Source organism: Hypanus sabinus, chromosome 22 (assembly GCF_030144855.1).
Source record: "Hypanus sabinus isolate sHypSab1 chromosome 22, sHypSab1.hap1, whole genome shotgun sequence".
Lineage (NCBI taxonomy): Eukaryota > Metazoa > Chordata > Chondrichthyes > Myliobatiformes > Dasyatidae > Hypanus > Hypanus sabinus.
Window position 1 is genome coordinate 67,198,635 of NC_082727.1, and position 20,477 is coordinate 67,219,111.

Sequence of the window (20,477 nt, forward strand, 5' to 3'; positions counted from 1 at the left end):
TTACGATATGGAAAAAGTCCCTTTAAATTTTCTTTTCTCTCTGTTTGACTCTTACACCTTGAAGATTCAATACATATGTAAACAGACTGGTGTTTGGATGAGTTATTAAAATGGTTATATATGTGAATGTAAATGTGCCATAATATCCAAAGTCAATTTTGGGTTTTATTGCACAATTGGAATAATCTTTATAGGCAGGTGAGGAAGAGTTGGTCAATTCCCAAGATACTAATCATAATTTCTTATACCTTTTTCCTAAAAAGAATTTTACAATCATATGAAATCAACTTAGAAAGTTATACATCAACCATGATTACTATATGTGTAATTAACAGTACACCTTCATTCATGCGTTTCAAGTTTCAAGTTTCAAAGTGCATTTATTATCAAAGAATGTATAAGTTATACAACCTTGAGATTTGTTTGCTTACAGGCAGTTGAAAAGCAAGGAACCTGAAAGAACCCAATTAAAAAAATAAGACCAAACCCTCAGTACCCACAGAGAAGGAAAAAAAAACAACAAAACATGTCATATCAAAAAGTGAAGCGAGCAACAACAGCATTCCGAACCAAACTGAGTCTTTAGATCCAAATCCCCAGACAGCTCAGAGTAGGCCCAAAGCCTCGGTATTCAGCACATCATATTAGTGTGGCAAATCACTGCAAAGTTTGCAGGAAGCACAGCATCTGAGGGCAGGCTCACAGCCTTGGGATAACAGAGAGAGAAGCCCCCAGACTATGTGGGCCAGCGTTTTAAATTGTCTGAACCTCATACAAGGACCCGGGCTCCACTGTCGGTGAATCACTACATGCCTGAATTTCACTGCTGAAGGAGCTGTTCTCAACCCCTGCAAATAGGCTCGGCGCCCAGAACAATCCAACCATGTCTGACTCTCGAGACCCTGACTTTATAATCTAAATGGGCCAGCATTCAGATTTTCCAAACAGGGGACTGTACCTCATATTAGACCTGAGCTTCGCTGCGGTGAATCGCTCCTTGACATACTGCCAGTCGATTTGCTTTTGACCTAGATTTCACTGTTGAAGAAGCCGCTCGATCTCTCCAATCAGCTCAGTGTTTAGAGCAATCCACCTTCGTACCCAGGTTATTTGGACTGGCATAAGGGCTCCTCTGTCCGTCTTCTCCCCTCCAAATCATCTACTCCAACCAGCAAGGTTCCAACTGCGTCAAACTTGCAGCGCACCAGTAGGGCACACCCCGCGAATTCGTTTTGCTACACTCACTTTATTGCTTGCAGTGATAGGTTACCACCATTTACTTCAAAAAAAGTGTAATTAGTAATGGTTTTAATTGAATTCTTTTGCTCTTGAACTACCAGTAAGCTGTTGCATGTCTTCAGTAGCGCCATCTTAAACAGGAAGTCCCATCTTAACTTGGCCTCTGCATTCCTTTTCTCTAGATGACTAACCTTAATAGTGAAAATGGGTGAAATTGAAAGCGATCTCATTACATGCAATACCACTTTAATAAACTCAAATTTAAACTAACAAACTGTGCAGGCGAAAAAGTATATATTCTAGAGTCACTTGATCTACCAGATGAGGTGACCATGAAGGAAATAATCTAATAAATAACATGGCAGATCTTTCACACAGCCAAAATAACTTCAATAGCAAGATTAATCATTATGACACTCTGCAATGTTAATTATTTAGTAATGTTAATATAAATTGAGTGGTACTGGACTCAATTAAAACAATGTCGTTGGGTTTTCCTATACAAGCTATGACAATTGCTAAGCAAGCTACATTGAATAATCCTCTCAAACCTTTTATTGGATAAATTATTTTGAGGTCAACATACTTAGGATGTGACAGGTTTTCACAATTGTGCAATAATTATGCCCACAGAAAAAGTATCTCAGGATTGCATGTGGTGAAATGTATGTTCTCTGATAATAAATTTAACTTTGAACTTCAATTCCATCAAATGAAATTGCATGGACATTGGAATTAAATTTAGTTGAGATATTATCAGGATATTTGTTTAATACTTTAGGAGCAATTTGATGAAGATGTGATTCCTGTGTAATAACCAATTCCAGTACCACCTTACCTGCAATGACTTAGAAATAAAAAAAATTAAATTCTGAAAGATGTTGAAAAATAGGGAGTATTTTAGATGACAAACAGCAGTCACAAACATGGTTAAAGTGGGAGAAAACTGAGCTTCTTACAAAAAAAGACTACACCCCATTTTAAAAACATTGGCAGAGTGCTGGATTTTGTTTAAGGGGAACCAGTATGTAAGAGGTCCAGGTAAGGGGAGCACATTATGAGCCAGTGGAAAGAGTCTATTAGCAGCATGATCTTCAGGAACAAAAAACTTAAAAGATGGCATCTGTTTTAAGGGCAAGATGAAAACAGGCCTAAGCTTCCGTTCTCCTCATTGTGTTACTCCTCTACAGTCCTTGCACCTTCACGTTCAGTCCTTCCAAGGCAATACAAAAAACAGGTCTTCACTATCTGAATCCTCTAGCATTTGCACATGACGATGATAAAGATGATGACCCATCTAAAATAAAATAGGAACAAGTAACAATAAGCACATAACTGTGACATTTTGTAGTAGTCTAATATATCCAAGAGATTGTTCTGATGGAAACCAAATTAACTCAATTGCCAAAAATTTGATGTTGAAGTAAGATTAGAAATCCAAGGTCAAATTGTGCTCAAAAATACAGTAGTTCTCAGAAAGATCTGCTCTATTTTCTATTCAAGTTCATTTGCCAGAATTCCGAATACAGGATCTTCCTGGAACCAGCTTAATGAGACTTTTATGAGTCATTTTTTTTTAATTATTTTCTCGACACAACGAAGAATGACATGCCAGTACAATTTTATTAACACCAGTGAGGTGAGATTATAAGAAATAAAAAGACATTTTCAATTGACAATCCTCCACCACTGCAAAGTCTTGTCCACTCCTAATAAGACAAGGTATTTACTTCAGTGGTTGGTAAGTTGATGGAGAAGATCCCGAGAAGCAGGATTTATGACCATTTGGAGAGGCACAATATGATTAGGAATAAATAGTCAGCATGGCTTTGTCAAAGGCAGGTCGTGCCTTACAAGCCTGATTGAATTTTGAGGATATGACTAAACACATTGATGTAGCTAGAGCAGTAGATGTAACATAAATGGATTTCAGCAAGGCATTTGATAAGGTACTCCATGCAAGGCTTATTCAGTAAGTAAGGAGGCATGGGATCCAAGGGGACATTGCTTTGTGGATCCAGAAGTGGCTTGCCCACAAAAGGCACAGTGTGATTGTAGACGGGTCATATTCTGCATGGAGGTCAGTGACCAGTTGTGTGCCACAGGGATCTGTTCTGGGACCCCTACTCTTTCTGATTTTTATAAATAACCTGGATGAGGAAGTGAAGGGATGGGTTAGTAAATTGCTGATAACACAAAGGTTGGGGGTGTTGTGGATAGTGTGGAGGGCTGTCAGAGGTTACAGCAGGACATTGATAGGATCCAAAACTGGGCTGAGAAGTGGCAGATGGAGTTCAAACCAGATAAGTGTAAAGTGGTTCATTTTGGTAGGTAAAATATGGCAGAATATAGTATTAATGGTAAGACTCTTGGGGTCCAAGTCCATAGGACACTCAATGCTGCTGCGCAGGTTGACTCTGTGGATAAGAAGACATACGATGCATTGGTCTTCATCAACCATGGGATAGAGTTTTGGAGCCAAGAGGTAATATTGCAGCTATATAGGACCCTGGTCAGACCCCACTTGGAGAGTACTGTGCTCAGTTCTGGTTGCCTCACTACAGGAAGGATGTGGAAGCCATAGAAGGTGCAGAGGAGATTTACAAGGATGTTGCCTGGATTGGGGAGCACGTCTTATGAGAATAGGTTGAGTGAACTCGGTCTTTTCTCCTTGGAGTGACAGAAGATGAGAGGTGACCTGATAGATGTATATAAGATGATGAGAGGCATTGATCGGGTGGATAGTCAGAGGCTTTTTCTTAGGGCTGAAATGGTTGCCACAGGAGGGCACAGGTTTAAGGTGCTTGGAAGTAAGTACAGAGGAAATGTCAGGGATAAGTTTTTTTTTACACAGAATGGTGAGTGCGTGGAATGGTCTGGCAGCGGCGGTGGTGGAGGTGGATACAATAAGGTCTTTTATAAGGCTCCTGGATAGGCACATGAAAATTCGAAAACTAGAGGGCTATAGGTAACCCTAAGTAATTTCTAAGGAAAGGACATGTTCGGCACAGCTTTGTGCTGTAGGTTTTCTATGTTTCTATGTATTTAGAAATCATGTACTGCACAATTTTAAAGTTTGTAATCTTTTGCAGTGAATGAAAAGGGTGCAAACTGGTGGAAGTTATGTATAATTTACATACCACATACAGCCATTAGAACAAACTTTGAAAACTCATATTCAAGATTTGAGTTACTCACTGAATATTAGTTCTTCTCCAGCTCTTTTTCGTGATTGGTCCCCTCTAATGAAACGAGAAACCAGAAAATTAACATTAAAAAACCCTCCCTGATCAGAACAGCTCAATCTCTTGTATGAATGAAAATAAATACCATGTTTGCATAAATTAATTGAATACTTGTTATGAGTGCAGCTTTGAGAAATTTGACATCCATTTCCTTATTGAAAGGAAGGACATTGGATACAAATAGAAAGAGAAATGTTGGAAGTGCTCCAGAGGTCAGGCCTATGACATGGCTTTGTTAGTACCATCTTGCCTTCATCCTCCTCCCTCCTAAGACCAGTAGGACAAAAGGGAACAAACAGGTAGTCAACTATTGAAGTTAACTGGCAAAGGAACCTTGAGTGATGCAACAAGACTTAAAGTAAGGTATCAAGTTACAAAGGGTGAAGAATTGACCCTCACTAAATAACAGTTTAAATTTCCACGTGCTCTTATCATACTAACATCACTTTTAACATTCTCAAATTCATCAAGAACGTGAATCTTGCATAAAGTGATGAAACATATATTCTGGTTTGTATTTTCATTATTTCAAAATGACAAATGCCTCACTCACAAACTCTCATTGAGTTAAAAACTAATGTTGCAATCTTGAATTAGGATGTACATTCAACTCTTTGTTTTGGCCTAAATATATCACATTTTTAGCAGCTGACTGATGTTCTTCTAAATTATCAAATTTGTAATTGATAAAATTCGGTCAGTCATAACTTTATTAGGCCCACCAGTACACCTACCCAATAACGTGAATCTCTAATCAGCCAATCATGTGGCAGCAACTCAATACATAAAAGCATGCAGACATGGCCAAGAGGTTCAGTTGTTATTCAGATCAAACATCAGAATGGGGAAGAAATGTGATTTAAGTGACTTTGATTGTGGAATGATCATTGGTGCCAGACGGTGAAACTGGTCTCCTGAGATTTTCATGCACAACATCCTTTAGAGTTTACAGAGAATGGTGTGAAAGAGCCTTGTTAGCAAGAAAGATCTGAGGAAAGTAGCCAAACTGGTTCAAGCTGATAGGAAGATGACAGTAACTCAGGTGTGCAAAAGAGCATCTCTGAATGCACAACACATTGAATCTTAAAGTGGATGATCTACAGCAACAAAAGACCACAAACATGCACTCAGATGCTACTTTATAAGGTACAGGAAGTACCTAAAAAAAAATGGCCACTGAGTGTATATTCTCTTGCATATTTCAGTAAACTTAAGGAGACTGCAATGTAGTACAGTGTTTTAGTTTTAGGATTTATGGCCTTGAGTGCTATGACAGATGCACTGTGTGTTATTGTTTGTTACTTCCAAAACGTCCTTCTGGCTGTAAGTCTATTACTGCAAACTTTAAGAGAGCTGCATCATTTCCTTCAATTGGTATCCAGTGTACAGAGAAAAATCTGCCTTTGAGGACTGACCCTCACAGAGACCATATCAGACACCTAAGTAACCTGAAGTGGGTTGGGACTGATGTGCAGTAAGTCAGGGTACACAACTGGAAGGTTATGAAGTTTTGCTTTGGCGGTGCAGTGGGGTGGGAGCAGATGGAAGAGGAGATGTGTAAAAAGAAGCAAATACAAGTTTCAGTTTAGCAGGGTCCCAGTCGTACCATGTAACAAAAAACATAGTAACCGCTAAGAGTGATCAAGGATGAGGCACTTCCCAAATTAAAAGGGACTAATTTTTGTCCACTTTAAACATCTTCTTATTGAATTCTTAGGTTTTCTAAAATTACATTGAAAATGAGCATAAAATCACATTAAAGGTAAACTTGGTCACTACAGTAAGGCACATTGCTCATAGCAAAATCACTGAAAGTGAAAAACTCAGGAAACAAACTTTTGGATGGATATCTCGATTACATCCAAATTATTTCCTGTGATAGCCAGCAAGCTGGTCAATATTACTCATAAACAAATTACCTTTAATATTTAATTGCAAAAATGAACAATACTGCCTGTAGTTCAAATGGCTAGTGAAGCAAAAAACAGAACAATCATGAATTTATTCTATAATTATGCCAGTATGCAGAAGACAAAAATCAGAATTCCCATCTCCCATAATGTTTGCAGATTTCAAACAGGCTGCTGTTATGTGGGAGTTGGCAGTGAACCTGTATAGTTTGGCTTGGCATCACACTGGAGCACTGACACAATAGCACCATGAACAGAGCACACTATCTTTGCATTAATAAGGATTATTATTAATGAAGGATTTGTAGACCAGTGCCCTTATGTTACCTTGCAAAGCCATTCTGTATTAATTCGCGCTGGAGTTTTTGGTCTTCAGCGGCATATTCTGACAGTTTGGATTCCAATGCAGGGGGAAGGATATTTGGGATGAATTTAGAAAAGAGACTTGGTGCCAGCTGTGCCCAATCTAAAAGAAAAATACACTTACAATAAACAAGATCATTATTGAACAGCATAGTCAGTATTAAATGTGATTTGTTACAAAATAACAGCATAAAATGTATTTTTTTCTAGTTTTGCACGAAGACTACATGCCTTTGACAACTTCTCTGCAATAATATGGGTATGAAAAATTCATCAGGTTTCCCCTTCCACATCTCCTTTTGAAATGGAGACAAGATGAAATTCCCATGAATTATATCACATTTCATATTTGCAAACACCTTACTCAACTTAGCGCTCAGAAATAAAGTATGCGAAAAAAGAAAACAAATTCATCTAGTTAATGGAATGCATTACATTTCACATGCGAGGCTGACTACCTCATAATAACTGAAGAGACAGCCATAATAAAACTTAAGATTTATTTTCTAAATTAATATTGAAACAAATAAAAATAGTAACTGAATACCAATTAGCTACAGGTTTCATAGCTTGAGCAACTGGAAAAAGCTGGTTTTTGCTATATGGAGTTTCGTTATATAAAGAGTTATTGTCTCTGAGCTTTGTACTTATCACACTGATTTTGCTATCAGCATCAAGGGTCAAAAAAGCCTCCTCTGGAATTGTCATCTCTAGTTTCTATTCTAACTTAACATTAAATGATTCTCCATAAGATACAAAACATCAAATTCAGTGCATTCTCATTAACACAGCTATTGTAGCAACTGTACAAAGCAAAACTGTTCCAAAACTGTACAAAACTGTTCCAAAAAATGCAATAATTTTGAATGAGAGGTAATTTGAAATCATGTAAATATTTTAAATGATCAGAAATTCTGCCTGCCTTCGCACAGTTAAGACTTCTTTTGGGAATTTGATATTTTGCTCATTTTGCATCCTTCCTCTTTCTGAGAAGCTCACAATTTGCCCTGCATACATGGGAAGGAATTTCAATGAATTAAGATTGTCATCATGAGTTATTCATTATTTAATAACAGCAAAAAATAAAACAGGTGAACCATAAAAGAAAAAGTAACTCCCAGAGAAGAAAGGGTCATGATCTCTGTGCAGGTTAGGTCTGTGGTGAGGAAGGCAAATGCAATGTTAGCATTCATTGCAAGACGACTAGACAAGGATAAAAGCGAGGATGTAATGTTGAGACTTTATAAAACACTGGTGAGACTAACTTGGAGTACTGTGAGCAGTTTTGGGCCCCTTATCTTAGAAAGGATGTGCTGAAACTGGAAAGGGTTCAAAAAAAGAGGTTCAGAAAAATGACTGCAGGACTGATTGGCTTGTCATATGAAGAGCATCTGATAACACAGGATCGGTCCAAGTCAGCATGGATTTACGAAGGGGAAATCATGCTTGACTAACCTGGAATTTTTTGAGGATGTAACCATGGAAGGGAGAGCCAGTGGATGTAGTGTACCTGGACTTTCAGAAAGCCTTTGATAAGGTCCAACATAGGAGATTAGTGGTCAAAATTAGAGCACATGGTATTGGGGGTTGGGTACTGATGTGGATAGAAAATTGGTTGGCAGACAGGAAACAAAGAGTAAGGATTAACGGGTCCCTTTCAGAATGGCAGGCAGTGACTAGTGGGGTACTGCAAGGCTCGGTGCTGGGACCACAGCTATTTACAATATACATTAGTGATTTAGGTGAAGGGATTAAAAGTAACATTAGCAAATTTGCAGATGACACAAAACTGGGTGGCAGTGTGAAATGTGAGGAGGATGTTATGAGAATTCAGGACGACTTGGACAGGTTGGTTGAGTTGACAGATGCATGACAGATGCAGTTTAATGTGGATAAATGTGAGGTTATCCACTTTGGTGGCAAGAACAGTAAGGCAGATTACTATCTGAATGGTGTCAAGTTAGGAAAAGGGGAAGTACAGTGAGATCTAGGGGTCCTTGTTCATCAGTCACTGAAAATAAGCATGCAGGTACAGCAAGCAGTGAAGAAAGCTAATGGCATGTTGGCCTTCATAACAAGGGGAGTTGAGTATAGGAGCCAAGAGGTCCTTCTGCAGTTGTATAGGGCCCTGGTGAGACCACACCTGGAGTAGTGTGTGCAGTTTTGGTCATTCTTGCTATTGAGGGAGTGCAGTGTAGGTTCACAAGGTTAACTCCAGGGATGGCAGGGCTGTCATATGTTGAAAGATTGGAGTGACTGGGCTTGTATATACTGGAATTTAGAAGGATGAGAAGGGATCTGATTGAAACATATAAGCTTAAGGGATTGGACATGCTAGAGGCAGGAAACATGTTACCGATGTTGGGGGAGTCCAGAACCAGAGGCCACAGTTTAAGAATAAGGGGTAGGCTATTTAGAACGGAGTTGAGGAAAAACTTTTTCACTCAGAGAGCAGTGGATCTGTGGAACGCTCTGCCTCAGAAGGCAGTGGAGGCCAAATCTCTGGATGCTTTCGAGAAAGAGTTAGATATAGCTGTTAAAGATAGCAGAGTCAAGGGATATGGGGAGAAGGCAGGAACGGAGTACTGATTGTGGATGATCAGCCATAATCTTAGTGAATGGAGGTGCTGGCTCGAAGGGCCAAATGGCCTACTCCTGCACCTATTGTCTATTCGCTGGAATTCAGAAGAATGAGGGGTGACCTCATTGAACCCTGTCAAATGGTGAAAGGTCTTGACAAAATGATGTTGAGAGGATATTTCCTATGGTGGGAAAGTCTAAGACCAGAGAGGACTGCCTCAGAAAAGAGGGGTGTCCTTCCAGAACAGGGTGAGGAGGAATTTCTTTAGCCAGAGAGTACTGAATCTGTGGAATTCTTTGCCACAGGGAGCTGTGGAGGCCAAGTCTTTATGTAGAGTTAAGGCAGATGTTGATAAGATTCATGATTGATCAGGGAACAAAGAGATATGAAGAGAAGACGGGAGATTGGGGCTGAGAGAAAAAATGGATCAGCCATGATGAAATAGCAGAGCAGACTCAATGATTTGAGTTGAATTGAATTGACTTTATTACTTACATCCTTCACATACATGAGGAGTAAAAATCTTTATGTTACGTCTCCATTTATAATAAATAGTATGTACAACAGGATAGTCAATATAACACAGAAATATAGTTGTGTCAATATGAGTTAAGCAGTCTGATGACCTGGTGGAAGACAGAGCCTGTTGGTCCTGGCTTATAAGCTATGGTACCATTTCCCAGATGGTAGCAGCTGGAACAGTTGTGGTTGGGGTAACTCAGGTCCCCAATGATCCTTCGGGCCCTTTTCACACACCTGTCTTTGTAGATGTCCTGAATAGCAGGAAGTTCACATCTACCGATTCATGAGCTGTCCGCACACCTCTCTCACAAAAATCTGAGTCCTGCAATTGAGGGAAGTACAGTTCCCATACCAGGCAGTGATGCAGCCCATCAGGATGCTCTCAATTGTGCCCCTATAGAAAGTTTTTAGGATTTGGGGGCCCACACCAAACTCCTTCAACCGTCTGAGGTGAAAAAGGTGCTGTTGTGACTTTTTCACCACACAGCTGGTACGTTCAGACCACGAGAGCCTCAGTGATTTGTATGCTGAGGAACTTAAAGTTGTTCACCCTCTCAATCCCAGATACATTGATGTCAATAGAGGCTAGCCTGCCTCCATTCATTCTGTAATCCACAATCAGCTCCTTTGTTTTTGCGACATTGAGGGAGAGGTTGTTTTCTTGACACCACTGTGTTAGGGTGAAGACTTCTTCTCTGTAGGCTGCCTCATTATTATTTGAGATTAGCCCAATCAGTGTAGTGTCATCAGCAAATTTAATTAGCAGATTGAAGCTGTGGGTGTTGACCCAGTCATGGGTATACAGGGAGTAAAGGAGGGGCTTAGGACAGCCCTGAGGGGCACCTGTGTGGAGGGTCAGAGGGGCAAAGGTGAAGGAGCCCACTCTTACCACCTGCCAGCAATCTGACAGGAAGTCCAGGATCCAGCTGCACAAGGCAGGTGAAGACCGAGGTCTCTGAGCTTCTTGTCAAGCCTGGAGGGAATTACGGTGTTGAATGCTGAACTGTTGTTCAAGAACAGCATTCTCACATAAGCATCCTTCACCAGATATGTAAGGACGCTGTGCAGAGCTGTGGCTAATGCATCATCTGTCGATCGATTCTATTGGTAGGTGAATTGTAAGGGGTCCAATGTGGGTTAGAATGTAATCCTTGATCAGCCTCTCAAAGCATTTGTTTATTATTGAGGTGAGTGTGACAGGAGGCCAGTCGTTCAGACATGTTACCTTGGTCTTTTTAGGTATAGAACAATGGTGGATGTTTTGAAGCAGGAGAACATTCGATATTGGGAGAGTGAGAGATTAAAAATGTCTGTAAACACACTTGCCAGTTGTGCCACACACATCCTGAGTACCTGTCCTGGGATGCCATCCGGTCCTGCAGCCATGCAAATGTCCACTCATTGGATACACCTGTGTTGCAGGTCTCCTCAGGGGCCCAGTGTCGGCAACATTGAATTGAGTGTAAAAAAGATTTAGCTCGTCTGGGAGAGAAGCAACGATGATGGAAACTGCACTGCGTTTAGCTTTGAAGTCTTTGATGGTGTGCAGACCTTGTCATAAGTTGCATGTGTTGTTGGTGGAAGTTGAGTCTGAATCTTGTTCCTGTATTGTTCTTTCATTGCCTTGATGGCTTTGCACAGATCATAGCTACATTTCTTGTGCTGCAGCTGATTACTAGCAATGTAAGCTCTGTGTCGCGCCATAAGTGCTGCTTGCACAGAATTGCTGATCCAGGATTTCTGGTTTGGATAGACCCTGACCAATTTCTGAAGGACAACATTCCTCAATGCACTTCCGTTTGAAACTCATGACCCTATCCGTGAATTCAGAGATACTCTCATCATGGAAGACATTCCAGTTGACATCATCAAAGCAGTCCTGTAGCATGGAGGCTGAATGGTTGGACCAACAGTGGCCACCTCTTGTTTCAGCTTCTGCTTGTACTTAGCCAGTAGCAAAATGCAGAAATGTTCTGATTTTCCACATGGGGGCAAAGGTGCGCTTTTTAAACATTGCAAAAGGGAGACCAGCAGGGGTCAAGTATGCTTTCCCTGCGTGCTCACCTGGATGTGTTGGCAAAACTTCAGAAAGACTTTATACAGTGATGCTCAAGTCACTGGCGATGATGAAGGCAGCCTCCGGGTGTGCAGTCTCCAGGGTGCTGATGGTCTCATACAGTTCCTTGAGACTCAGGTCAGTATTAGTCTGCAGCAGAATATACAGAGCTGTGATAATAACAGCCGTGATATCCGCAGGCAGCCAGAAAGGTTCACACAGCAGCACCACGTATTCCAGATCTGGGGAACAATAGGATTTGTGGGCATGCATGTTCCGGGGTCACACCAGGCATTACTGACCATGAAGCATACCCCACCTCCTTTAATCTTCCCAGAGAGGTTTTTTGACCTGAAAGCCCAGAACAGGAAGAACCTAGAGAGCTCGATGATGTGACCGGTATCTCCTCTGTCAGCCAGGTCTCAACAAAGCACAAAACATTACATTCCTTTGTAGCATTCCAATGAGCCAAATGGCCTAATTCTGCTCCTATATCTTATGGTTTTATAAGACCATAAAACGTGAGAGCAGAATTAGGCCACCTGGCCCATCGAGTCTGCTCCTCCATTCAATCATGGCTGATCCCTTTTTTTTTAAATCTCTTCCTCAACCCCAGTTTCCAGCCTTCTCCCCATAAACCTTTAATTTCATGTCCAATCAAGAATCTATCAATCTCTTCCTTAAATACACCCAATGACCTGGCCTCCACAGCTGCATGCGGCAACAAATTCCACAAATTCACCACAGTTTGGCAAAAGAAATTTCTCCGCATCTCTGTTTTAAAAGGGCTTCCTCTATCCTGAGACTGTGTCCTCGTCCTAGACTCTCCCCGCCATCAGAAACATCTGTTCAACATCTACTCTGTCTAGGCCTTTCAGCATTCAAAAGGTTTCAATGAGATACCTCTCATCCTTCTGAATTCCAGCTAGTACAGGCCCAGGGCCATCAAACATTCCTCATACAATAACCTTTTCATTCCTGGAATTATCCTTGTGAACCTCCTCTGGGCCCTCTCCAAAGTCAGCACATCTTTTCTAAGATGAGGGGGCCCAAAACTGTTCACAATATTCAAGGTGAAGCCTCACCAGTGCCTTATAAAGCCTTAGCACCACATCCTGAGTGGTTATTCGTCATTACACATATTTCATATTATTTATGAAAAGCTTTAGTAAGACTTACTCAAAACTACAGTACAGTATACCCCCATGTTATAGAGGGATTATGCTCCTGGAAAACTATAGCACAATTTTCTGCAATGTGAGCTCTTGAAAACATTTTCAAAATTTGCTGTTTCATTTGCACTTCATCTATTTTTTTGTCTTAAATATGTTAAGTGCAAAATTTTTATTCTATATCTCAATTTTTTGTGTAGTGATTTGAGAGCTCTAAGGGGAAATTCCATTTTGCAAACTGCCATGACAGGGGGTACACTGTAATTTCAAAACTATTCTTATTGCTGGAAATTCTTGCAAAATATAGAGGAAAGGTCACCAAATATATTAATTCTAAGGTGAAACATCTATTGAGCCAAGCTCTTAACAGGACCAGTCTTTTCACCTCATAAGAGAAGTGGGAGTTTGAATATGGTTACAATTGTCTCATTTCTTGAGGTTCTCAACTAACAGGTTTGGTTTAGGAGCATGAGAAATACTGTCGGTTACTTAGATGGTCACCATCAAAAGAATACTGAACAAGGCTGTTGTCCGCTTAACAGAGTACTTTTTTTACTTGCCTGTTCCACTGGATTTAAATTCATCTCTTTGTCAGAACACTAGCAAAATATATACAATCCACATGGCATGGATTAGTTAATGGAAAACATTAAGATTATATGGATAATTTTCAGTTTGGCTATTAGGAACTAATGGGTTCTGAAGTTCATCTGCTTACAATGTGACAGACAGGCAGACAGACATAATTTATTGATCCTGAGGGAAATTGGGTTTCGTTACAGTCGCACCAACCAAGAATAGTGTAGAAATATAGCAATATAAAACCTTAAATAATTAAATAATAAGTAAATTATTCCAAGTGGAAATCAGTCCAGGACCAGCCTATTGGCTCAGGGTGTCTGACACTCCGAGGGAGGAGTTGTAAAGTTTGATGGCCACAGGCAGGAATGACTTCCTATGATGCTCAGTGTTACATCTTGGTGGAATGAGCCTCTAGCTGAACGTACTCCTGCGCCTAACCAGTACATTATGGAGCGGATGGGAGACATTGTCCAAGATGGCATGCAACTTGGACAGCATTCTCTTTTCAGACACCATCGTCAGAGAGTCCAGTTCCACCCCAACAACATCACTGACCTTACGAATGAGTTTGTCGATTCTGTTGGTGTCTGCTACCCTCAGCCTGCTGCCCCAGCACACAACAGCAAACATGATAGCACTGGCCACCACAGACTCGTAGAACATCCTCAGCATCGTCCAGCAGATGTTAAAGGACCTCAGTCTCCTCAGGAAGTAGAGATGGCTCTGACCCTTCTTGTAGACAGCCTCAGTGTTCTTTGACCGGTCCAGTTTATTGTCCATTTGTATCCCCAGGTATCTGTAATCCTCCACCATGTCCACACTGACCCCTTGGATGGAAACAGGGGTCACCGGTGCCTTAGCCCTCCTCAGGTACACCACCAGCTCCTTATTCTTTTTCACATTAAGCTGCAGGTGATTCTGCTCACTCCATGTGACAAAGTTTCCCACTGTAGCCCTGTACTCCACCTCATCTCCCTTGCTGATGCATCCAACTATGGCAGAGTCATCAGAAAACTTCTGAAGATGGCAAGACTGTGCAGTAGTTGAAGTCCGAGGTGTAGATGGTGAAGAGAAAGGGATACAGGACAGTCTCCTGTGGAGCCCCATTGTTGCTGACCACTCTGTCTGACACACAGTGTTGCAAGCGCAAGTACTGTGGTCTGCCAGTCAGGTAATCAATAATCCATGACACCAGGGAAGCATCCACCTGCATCACTGGTGAATTGACAATGTACACAGAGATTAAATTTATTTAATGCATGGAAAATGCCACCTCAGATTTTACTAAATTTTTCTTTGATAAGGGGAGTATGCTAGATGTTGTCTATGTGGACTTTCATGAGGCCTTTTGACAAGATATCATGTGGTAAGCTGGCCCACAAGTTTGAGCTTATGGCATTGAGGGCAGGCTGGCAAATTGGTATCAAAAATTGGCTTAGCAATAGGTGTCGATAATGGAAAGTTGTTTTTTCCATTGGAACCCTGTGGCCAGTGATAGTGCTGCCACCTTTAATGTTAATGTGTTGCATTATGAACAGACAAGGTATGGTGAGGAAGATTACAGATGATCGAAAAAGTGTTAGTGTTGTATATGGAGAGGAAGTTTGCTTAAAGCTGCAGTGTGATGTAGACGAGCAAAAAGTTAGAGGTGTACAAGATAATGAGAGGCATTGATCGTGTGGATAGTCAGAGGCTTTTCCCCAGGGCTGAAATGTATAGCACAAGAAAGCATAGTTTTAAGGTGTTTGGAAGTAGGAGAGGAGATGTCAGGGGTAAGTTTCTTACGCAGAGAGTGGTGAATACATGGAATGGGCTGCCAGCGGTGGTGGGAGGCGGAAATGATAGGGTCTTTTAAGAGACTCCTGGATGGCTACATGGAGCTTAGAAAAATAGAGGGCTGTGGGTAAAGCCTAGGTAGTATTAAGGTAGGGACATGTTCGGCACAGCTTTGTGGGCCAAAGGGCCTGTATTGTGCTGTATGTTTCTATGTTTCTATCCTTGCTCTTGTATTCTAGACCTCTTGAAATGAATGCTAATATGGAATTTGCCTTCCTCACCACCGACTCAACCTGCAAGTTAACCTTCAGGGTGTTCTGCACAAGGTCTCCCAAGTCTCTTGGCACCTCAGTTTCCTGGATTTTCTCCCCCTTTAGAAAATAGTCTGCACATTTATTTCTACTACCAAAGTGCATGACCACGCATTTTCCAACATTGTATTTCATTTGCCACTTTCTTGCCTATTCTCCCAATCTGCATCCTACTGTTTCCTCAACACTACCTGCCCCTCTACCAATCGTATGCAAACTTGGCAACAAAGCCATATATTTCATCATTTAATTCATTGATATACAGCATAAAAAGTGATACCAATACCAACCCCAGTGGAATACCACTAATCACTGGCAGCCAATCCAGAAAAGGATCCTGTTATTCCCATTCGCTGCCTCCTACCAATCAGCCAATGCTCTAACCATGTTAGTAACTTTCCTGTAATACCATGGGCTCTTAACTTGGTAAGCAGCCTCATGAGTGGCACCTTGTCAAAGGCCTTCTGAAAGTCCAAATATACAACATCCATTGCATCCCCTTTATCTATCCTACTTGTAATCTCCTCAAAGAATTCCAACAGGTTCATAAGGCAGGATTTTCCCTTAAGGAAACCATGCTGACTTTGTTCTACCTTGTCCTGTGTCACCGAGTACTCCATCACCTCATTCTTAACAATTGACTCTAACATCTTCCCAAACACTAAGGTTGGCTAACTGGTCTATAGTTTCCTTTTTAGTGACATTTGCTATTTTCCAGTCCTCTGGCATCATGCCAGTGATCCAAAAATCCAGTGATTTTTGAAAGATTATTTCCAATGCCACCACAATCTCCAACACTACCTCTTACAGAACCCTAGGGTGCAGTTCCTCTGGTCCAAGTGACTTCTGTACCTTTAGGTCTTTTAGCTTTTCGAGCACCTTTCCACTTGTAATAGTAACTCCACCCACTTCTCTTCCTTCACACGGTACAACATCAGGCATACTGCTAGTGTCTTCCACAGTGAACAATGACACAAAATACTCACTTAAATCATCAGCCATCCACTTGTCCCCCATTAAAACTGCTTTTCTTGCTCTTTCCCAAAGCACTGTTCCCTTTACCCCTGTGGCTGCTGCCCTTGCCCTTTCCCAAAGGAGCATCCCTTTTCCCATGTGGCTGCTTCCCTTATATTTGAAAATTCTTGGAACTGTGTTGCTGTAATAACCATGGCAAAATACTATAACGTAGCTTAAAGATGTTAAGATGCTTAGAGCATTAGTGTAAGTAGTAAATATTTAGCATGATGGGAGAAGTATTATCAAGTAAACTGCTTTCTCTGATATATAGTGTTGCTCTGATTGTGCCTAGTTGGAGCTGCAAATATCCAGGCAAATGAAGCGTATTCAAAAACATGATGAGCTTGTGCCTTGCAGATACTAAAAAGTTTTTGGAGAACTACTCACCACATGATATCCAGGTTCCGGCCTGTTCATGTAGCTACAGTATTTGGATGACTGGTCTAGGTAAAGTTTTGGGTCAGTGATTATGCTGGGATATTGATAAATTGTTGAATGTCAGTGGCAGCAAAGTTCTCTTTTATTACAGGCTGCTCATTGCCTCCTCTGCTATAGATGTTACATGCCACACTAACTCAAACTGGGAGCCATGCTACAAGGTGCTGTCGTCATTGAACATCCAAATTTCCAACAAAATGAAGCAGGAAGATGCAGCTCTGGTTGCCAAGTCCAGGACATTTTTTGCAGTAGGTTCTCAATTAAGTTTCTCAGCCAACCTTGATCAGGTGACAGCTTCCCGCCACGCCCTGTCAGGAGACGGCTCCCCGCCACACTCAGGCAAATGATGCCATATCAAACGACAGTTCTGGAACTCTTGCATTTCTCTCTTACATTTGAGAGACGTGGGCTTTGCAGGCTGAGCAAGCGTTTAATTGTTCATCTCTAGATGCCCTTGAGAAGTCATAAGAGAGATAGCTTCTTAAACTGTTGTGGGGCTTCAAACACAGTTAATGCAGCTTACAGAAGCCTTGGGTACCACACCATCAGCTTCAGGAACAGTTATTAACATATAATCATTAGTCTCCTGAACTGGCATGGATAACTTTATTCACCACTACTCTTAACTGACTTCACAATCTACAAACTCACTTTCAAGGTCTCACATTGTCAGTATTACTTTCATTTGCAGTTTGTCTTCTTTTGCACATTGGCTGCTTGTCAGTATTTATGGGTAGTTTTTCATAAAATTATACCATATCTTTTTCCCTGTAAATGCCCACAAGTAAATCAATCTTAAGGTAGCAAATAATAACATCTATGTACACTGATAATAAATGTAATTTGAACTTTGAGGTCAGAAATTGCCCCTCATTGTCTGGTTGCAGGCAGTGCAAAGCAGCTGTACGATTGGGGTTCAATTCTCACCACCAGATGGTAAGGAGACTGTCCGCTCTCCCCGTGACCATGTGGATTTCTTCTCACATTCTACAGACATATGGTTAGGGTAGATGAATCGTGGGCATGCTCTGTCGGTGCCAGAAGGGTGGCGACATCTGCGGGCTGGCCCACAATACTCGCTGATTTGATTTGACGCAAACAACACAATATATGTATGTGACAAATAAAGAAAAATGGGAGGGAGAGGGAGGGGGTGGGAGGAAGGGGGGGAGGGAGATGGAGAGGGAGAAGTTTGCACAGGTCAGGAAGAATTATAAAAGGGAATGTCTTGCAGGGCTCAGCGCATTTGCGGCGGACCAATCTGTTCACGATTCATTAGAAGGAGCAAATAAAAGTACAGCAGGGCCAAAGTGGAGCAGCTACTGTGTGAGAGGACCAGTGTAAGAGTGGGAACTTGATGCTTTGGCTGGGAGGCACGGGTAAATATCAGGTAAGGCTGTTGCAAGGTTGAATAAAACGTCACTCAATTGCAGCTAATTAAATAAGTTTGGGATGTTGCAGAATCAGGTGATGTGCTGTAGCTGCGTGATGTGGAAGCTGGTGGATTCCACTGTGGTTTCTGGTGACCACATCTATAAGACCGTAACTCTTTCATTCTATACCTCTAGAAATGAATGCCAACATTACATTCACCTTCTTCACCGCCAACTCAACCTGCAGGTTAACCTTTAGGGTATTTTTCACAAGGACTCCCAAGTCCCTTTGCATCTCTGCATTTTGAATTCTCTCCCCATCTAAATAATAGTCTGCCCATTTATTTCTTCCACCAAAATGTATGACCATACACTTTCTAACATTGTATTTCATTTGCCACTTCTTTGCCCATTCCCCTAAACTATCTAAGTCTCTCTGCAGGCTCTCTGTTTCCTCAACACTACACGCTACTCCACCTATCTTTGTATCATTAGCAAACTTAGCCACAAATCCATTAATACTGTAGTCCAAATCATTGACATACATCGTAAAAAGCAGCGGCCCCAACACCAACCCCTGAGTAACTCCACAGGTAACTGGCAGCCAGCCAGAATAGGATCCCTTTATTCTCACTCTGTTTTCTGTCGACCGGCCAATGGTCCACCCATACTAGTAACTCCCCTGTAATTCCAAGGGCTCTTATCTTGCTAAGCAGCCTCATGTGCAGCACCTTTTCAAAGGTCTTCTAAAAATCCATGTACACCATGTCTACTGTATCTCCTTTGTCTATCCTGCTTGTAACTTCCTCAAAGAATTGCAGTAGGTTTGTCAGGCTGGATTTTCCTTTCAGGAAACTATGCTGGCTTTTGGCTTATCTTGTCAAGTGCCTCCAGATACTCCATAATCTCATCCCTAACAATCGATTCCACCAACTTCCCAACCACTGATGTCAGGCTAACAGGTCTATAGTTTCCTTTCTTGTGCCTCCCACTCTTCTTAAATAGCAGAGTACCATTTGCAATTTTTCAGTCATCCGCTACAATGCCAGAATCTATCAATTCTTGAAAGATCATTGTTAATGCCTCCGCAATCTCTTCAGCTACTTTTTTCAGAACCCAGGGGTGCATTCCATCAGGTTCAGGAGATTTATCCAACCACAGATCATTAAGCTTCCTGAGCACCTTCTCAGTCGTAATTTTCACTGCACAAACTTTACTTCCCTGACACTCTTGAATGTCAGATATACTGCAGACGTCTTCCACTGTGAAGACAAATGCAAAATATGCATAAAGTTCCTCTGCCATATTTGCATCTCTCATTACAATATCTCCAGCGTCATTTTGTATTGGTCTTATATCTACACTCGACTCTCTTTTATCTACAGCAAGTGTTGGGGGCTTGAGGAACTCCAAGTTGATGACCTGGATTCTGAGCTTCAGACACTGTGGCACATCAGAGAGGGGGAGAGGTAGCTGGAATCTCTGTTTTAGGAGTCAGTCACACCCATTAAATTAGCTGCCTCAAATTCGCTCTGTGATCAGGGACAAGAGGGTGTAAATGCGAGTGAAGTGGGTAGTGGGAATCCAAGAGACAGTGCAGCAGGAGTCTCAGCCCTTGAGCTTGTCCAACAGGTCTGAGATTCTTGCTCCCTGTGTGGATGAGAGTGGGGGCTGTAGGAAGAATGAGCAACCTAACTGTAGCACTGTAGTTCAGAGAGCCATTCAAGAGAGGAAAGTAAAGCAAAATATAGTGGTAATTGGGGATAGTATAGTCAGGGGAATAGCCAGAGTTTTCTGTCATGAGGAGAGAGTGTCCAGAAGGCTGTGTTACCTGCCTGGGGTCCAGGTTCTGGACATCTTACCTGACCTGCAGAGAAATTTGGAGTGGGAGG

The 20,477-nt window shown here is 41.5% G+C and overlaps 1 protein-coding gene across 2 annotated transcripts in view; it reads right to left on the reverse strand.

The window, feature by feature from the left end:
- Window positions 1-360: 360 nt before the first annotated feature.
- cacul1 (CDK2 associated cullin domain 1) overlaps window positions 361-20,477 on the reverse strand; it is a 161,174-nt gene continuing 141,057 nt past the window's right edge. Inside the window, exons 7-9 of one of the 2 annotated variants that reach the window (XM_059947960.1) lie at window positions 6,722-6,860; window positions 4,438-4,481; window positions 361-2,536 (exon numbers count right to left, since the gene is read on the reverse strand). In XM_059947960.1, the coding sequence (XP_059803943.1) occupies window positions 2,484-2,536; window positions 4,438-4,481; window positions 6,722-6,860 (236 nt within the window). In that variant the 3' untranslated portion in view covers window positions 361-2,483. The remainder of the gene's footprint in view (window positions 2,537-4,437; window positions 4,482-6,721; window positions 6,861-20,477) is intronic. The other variant, XM_059947962.1, reaches the window with a different exon arrangement.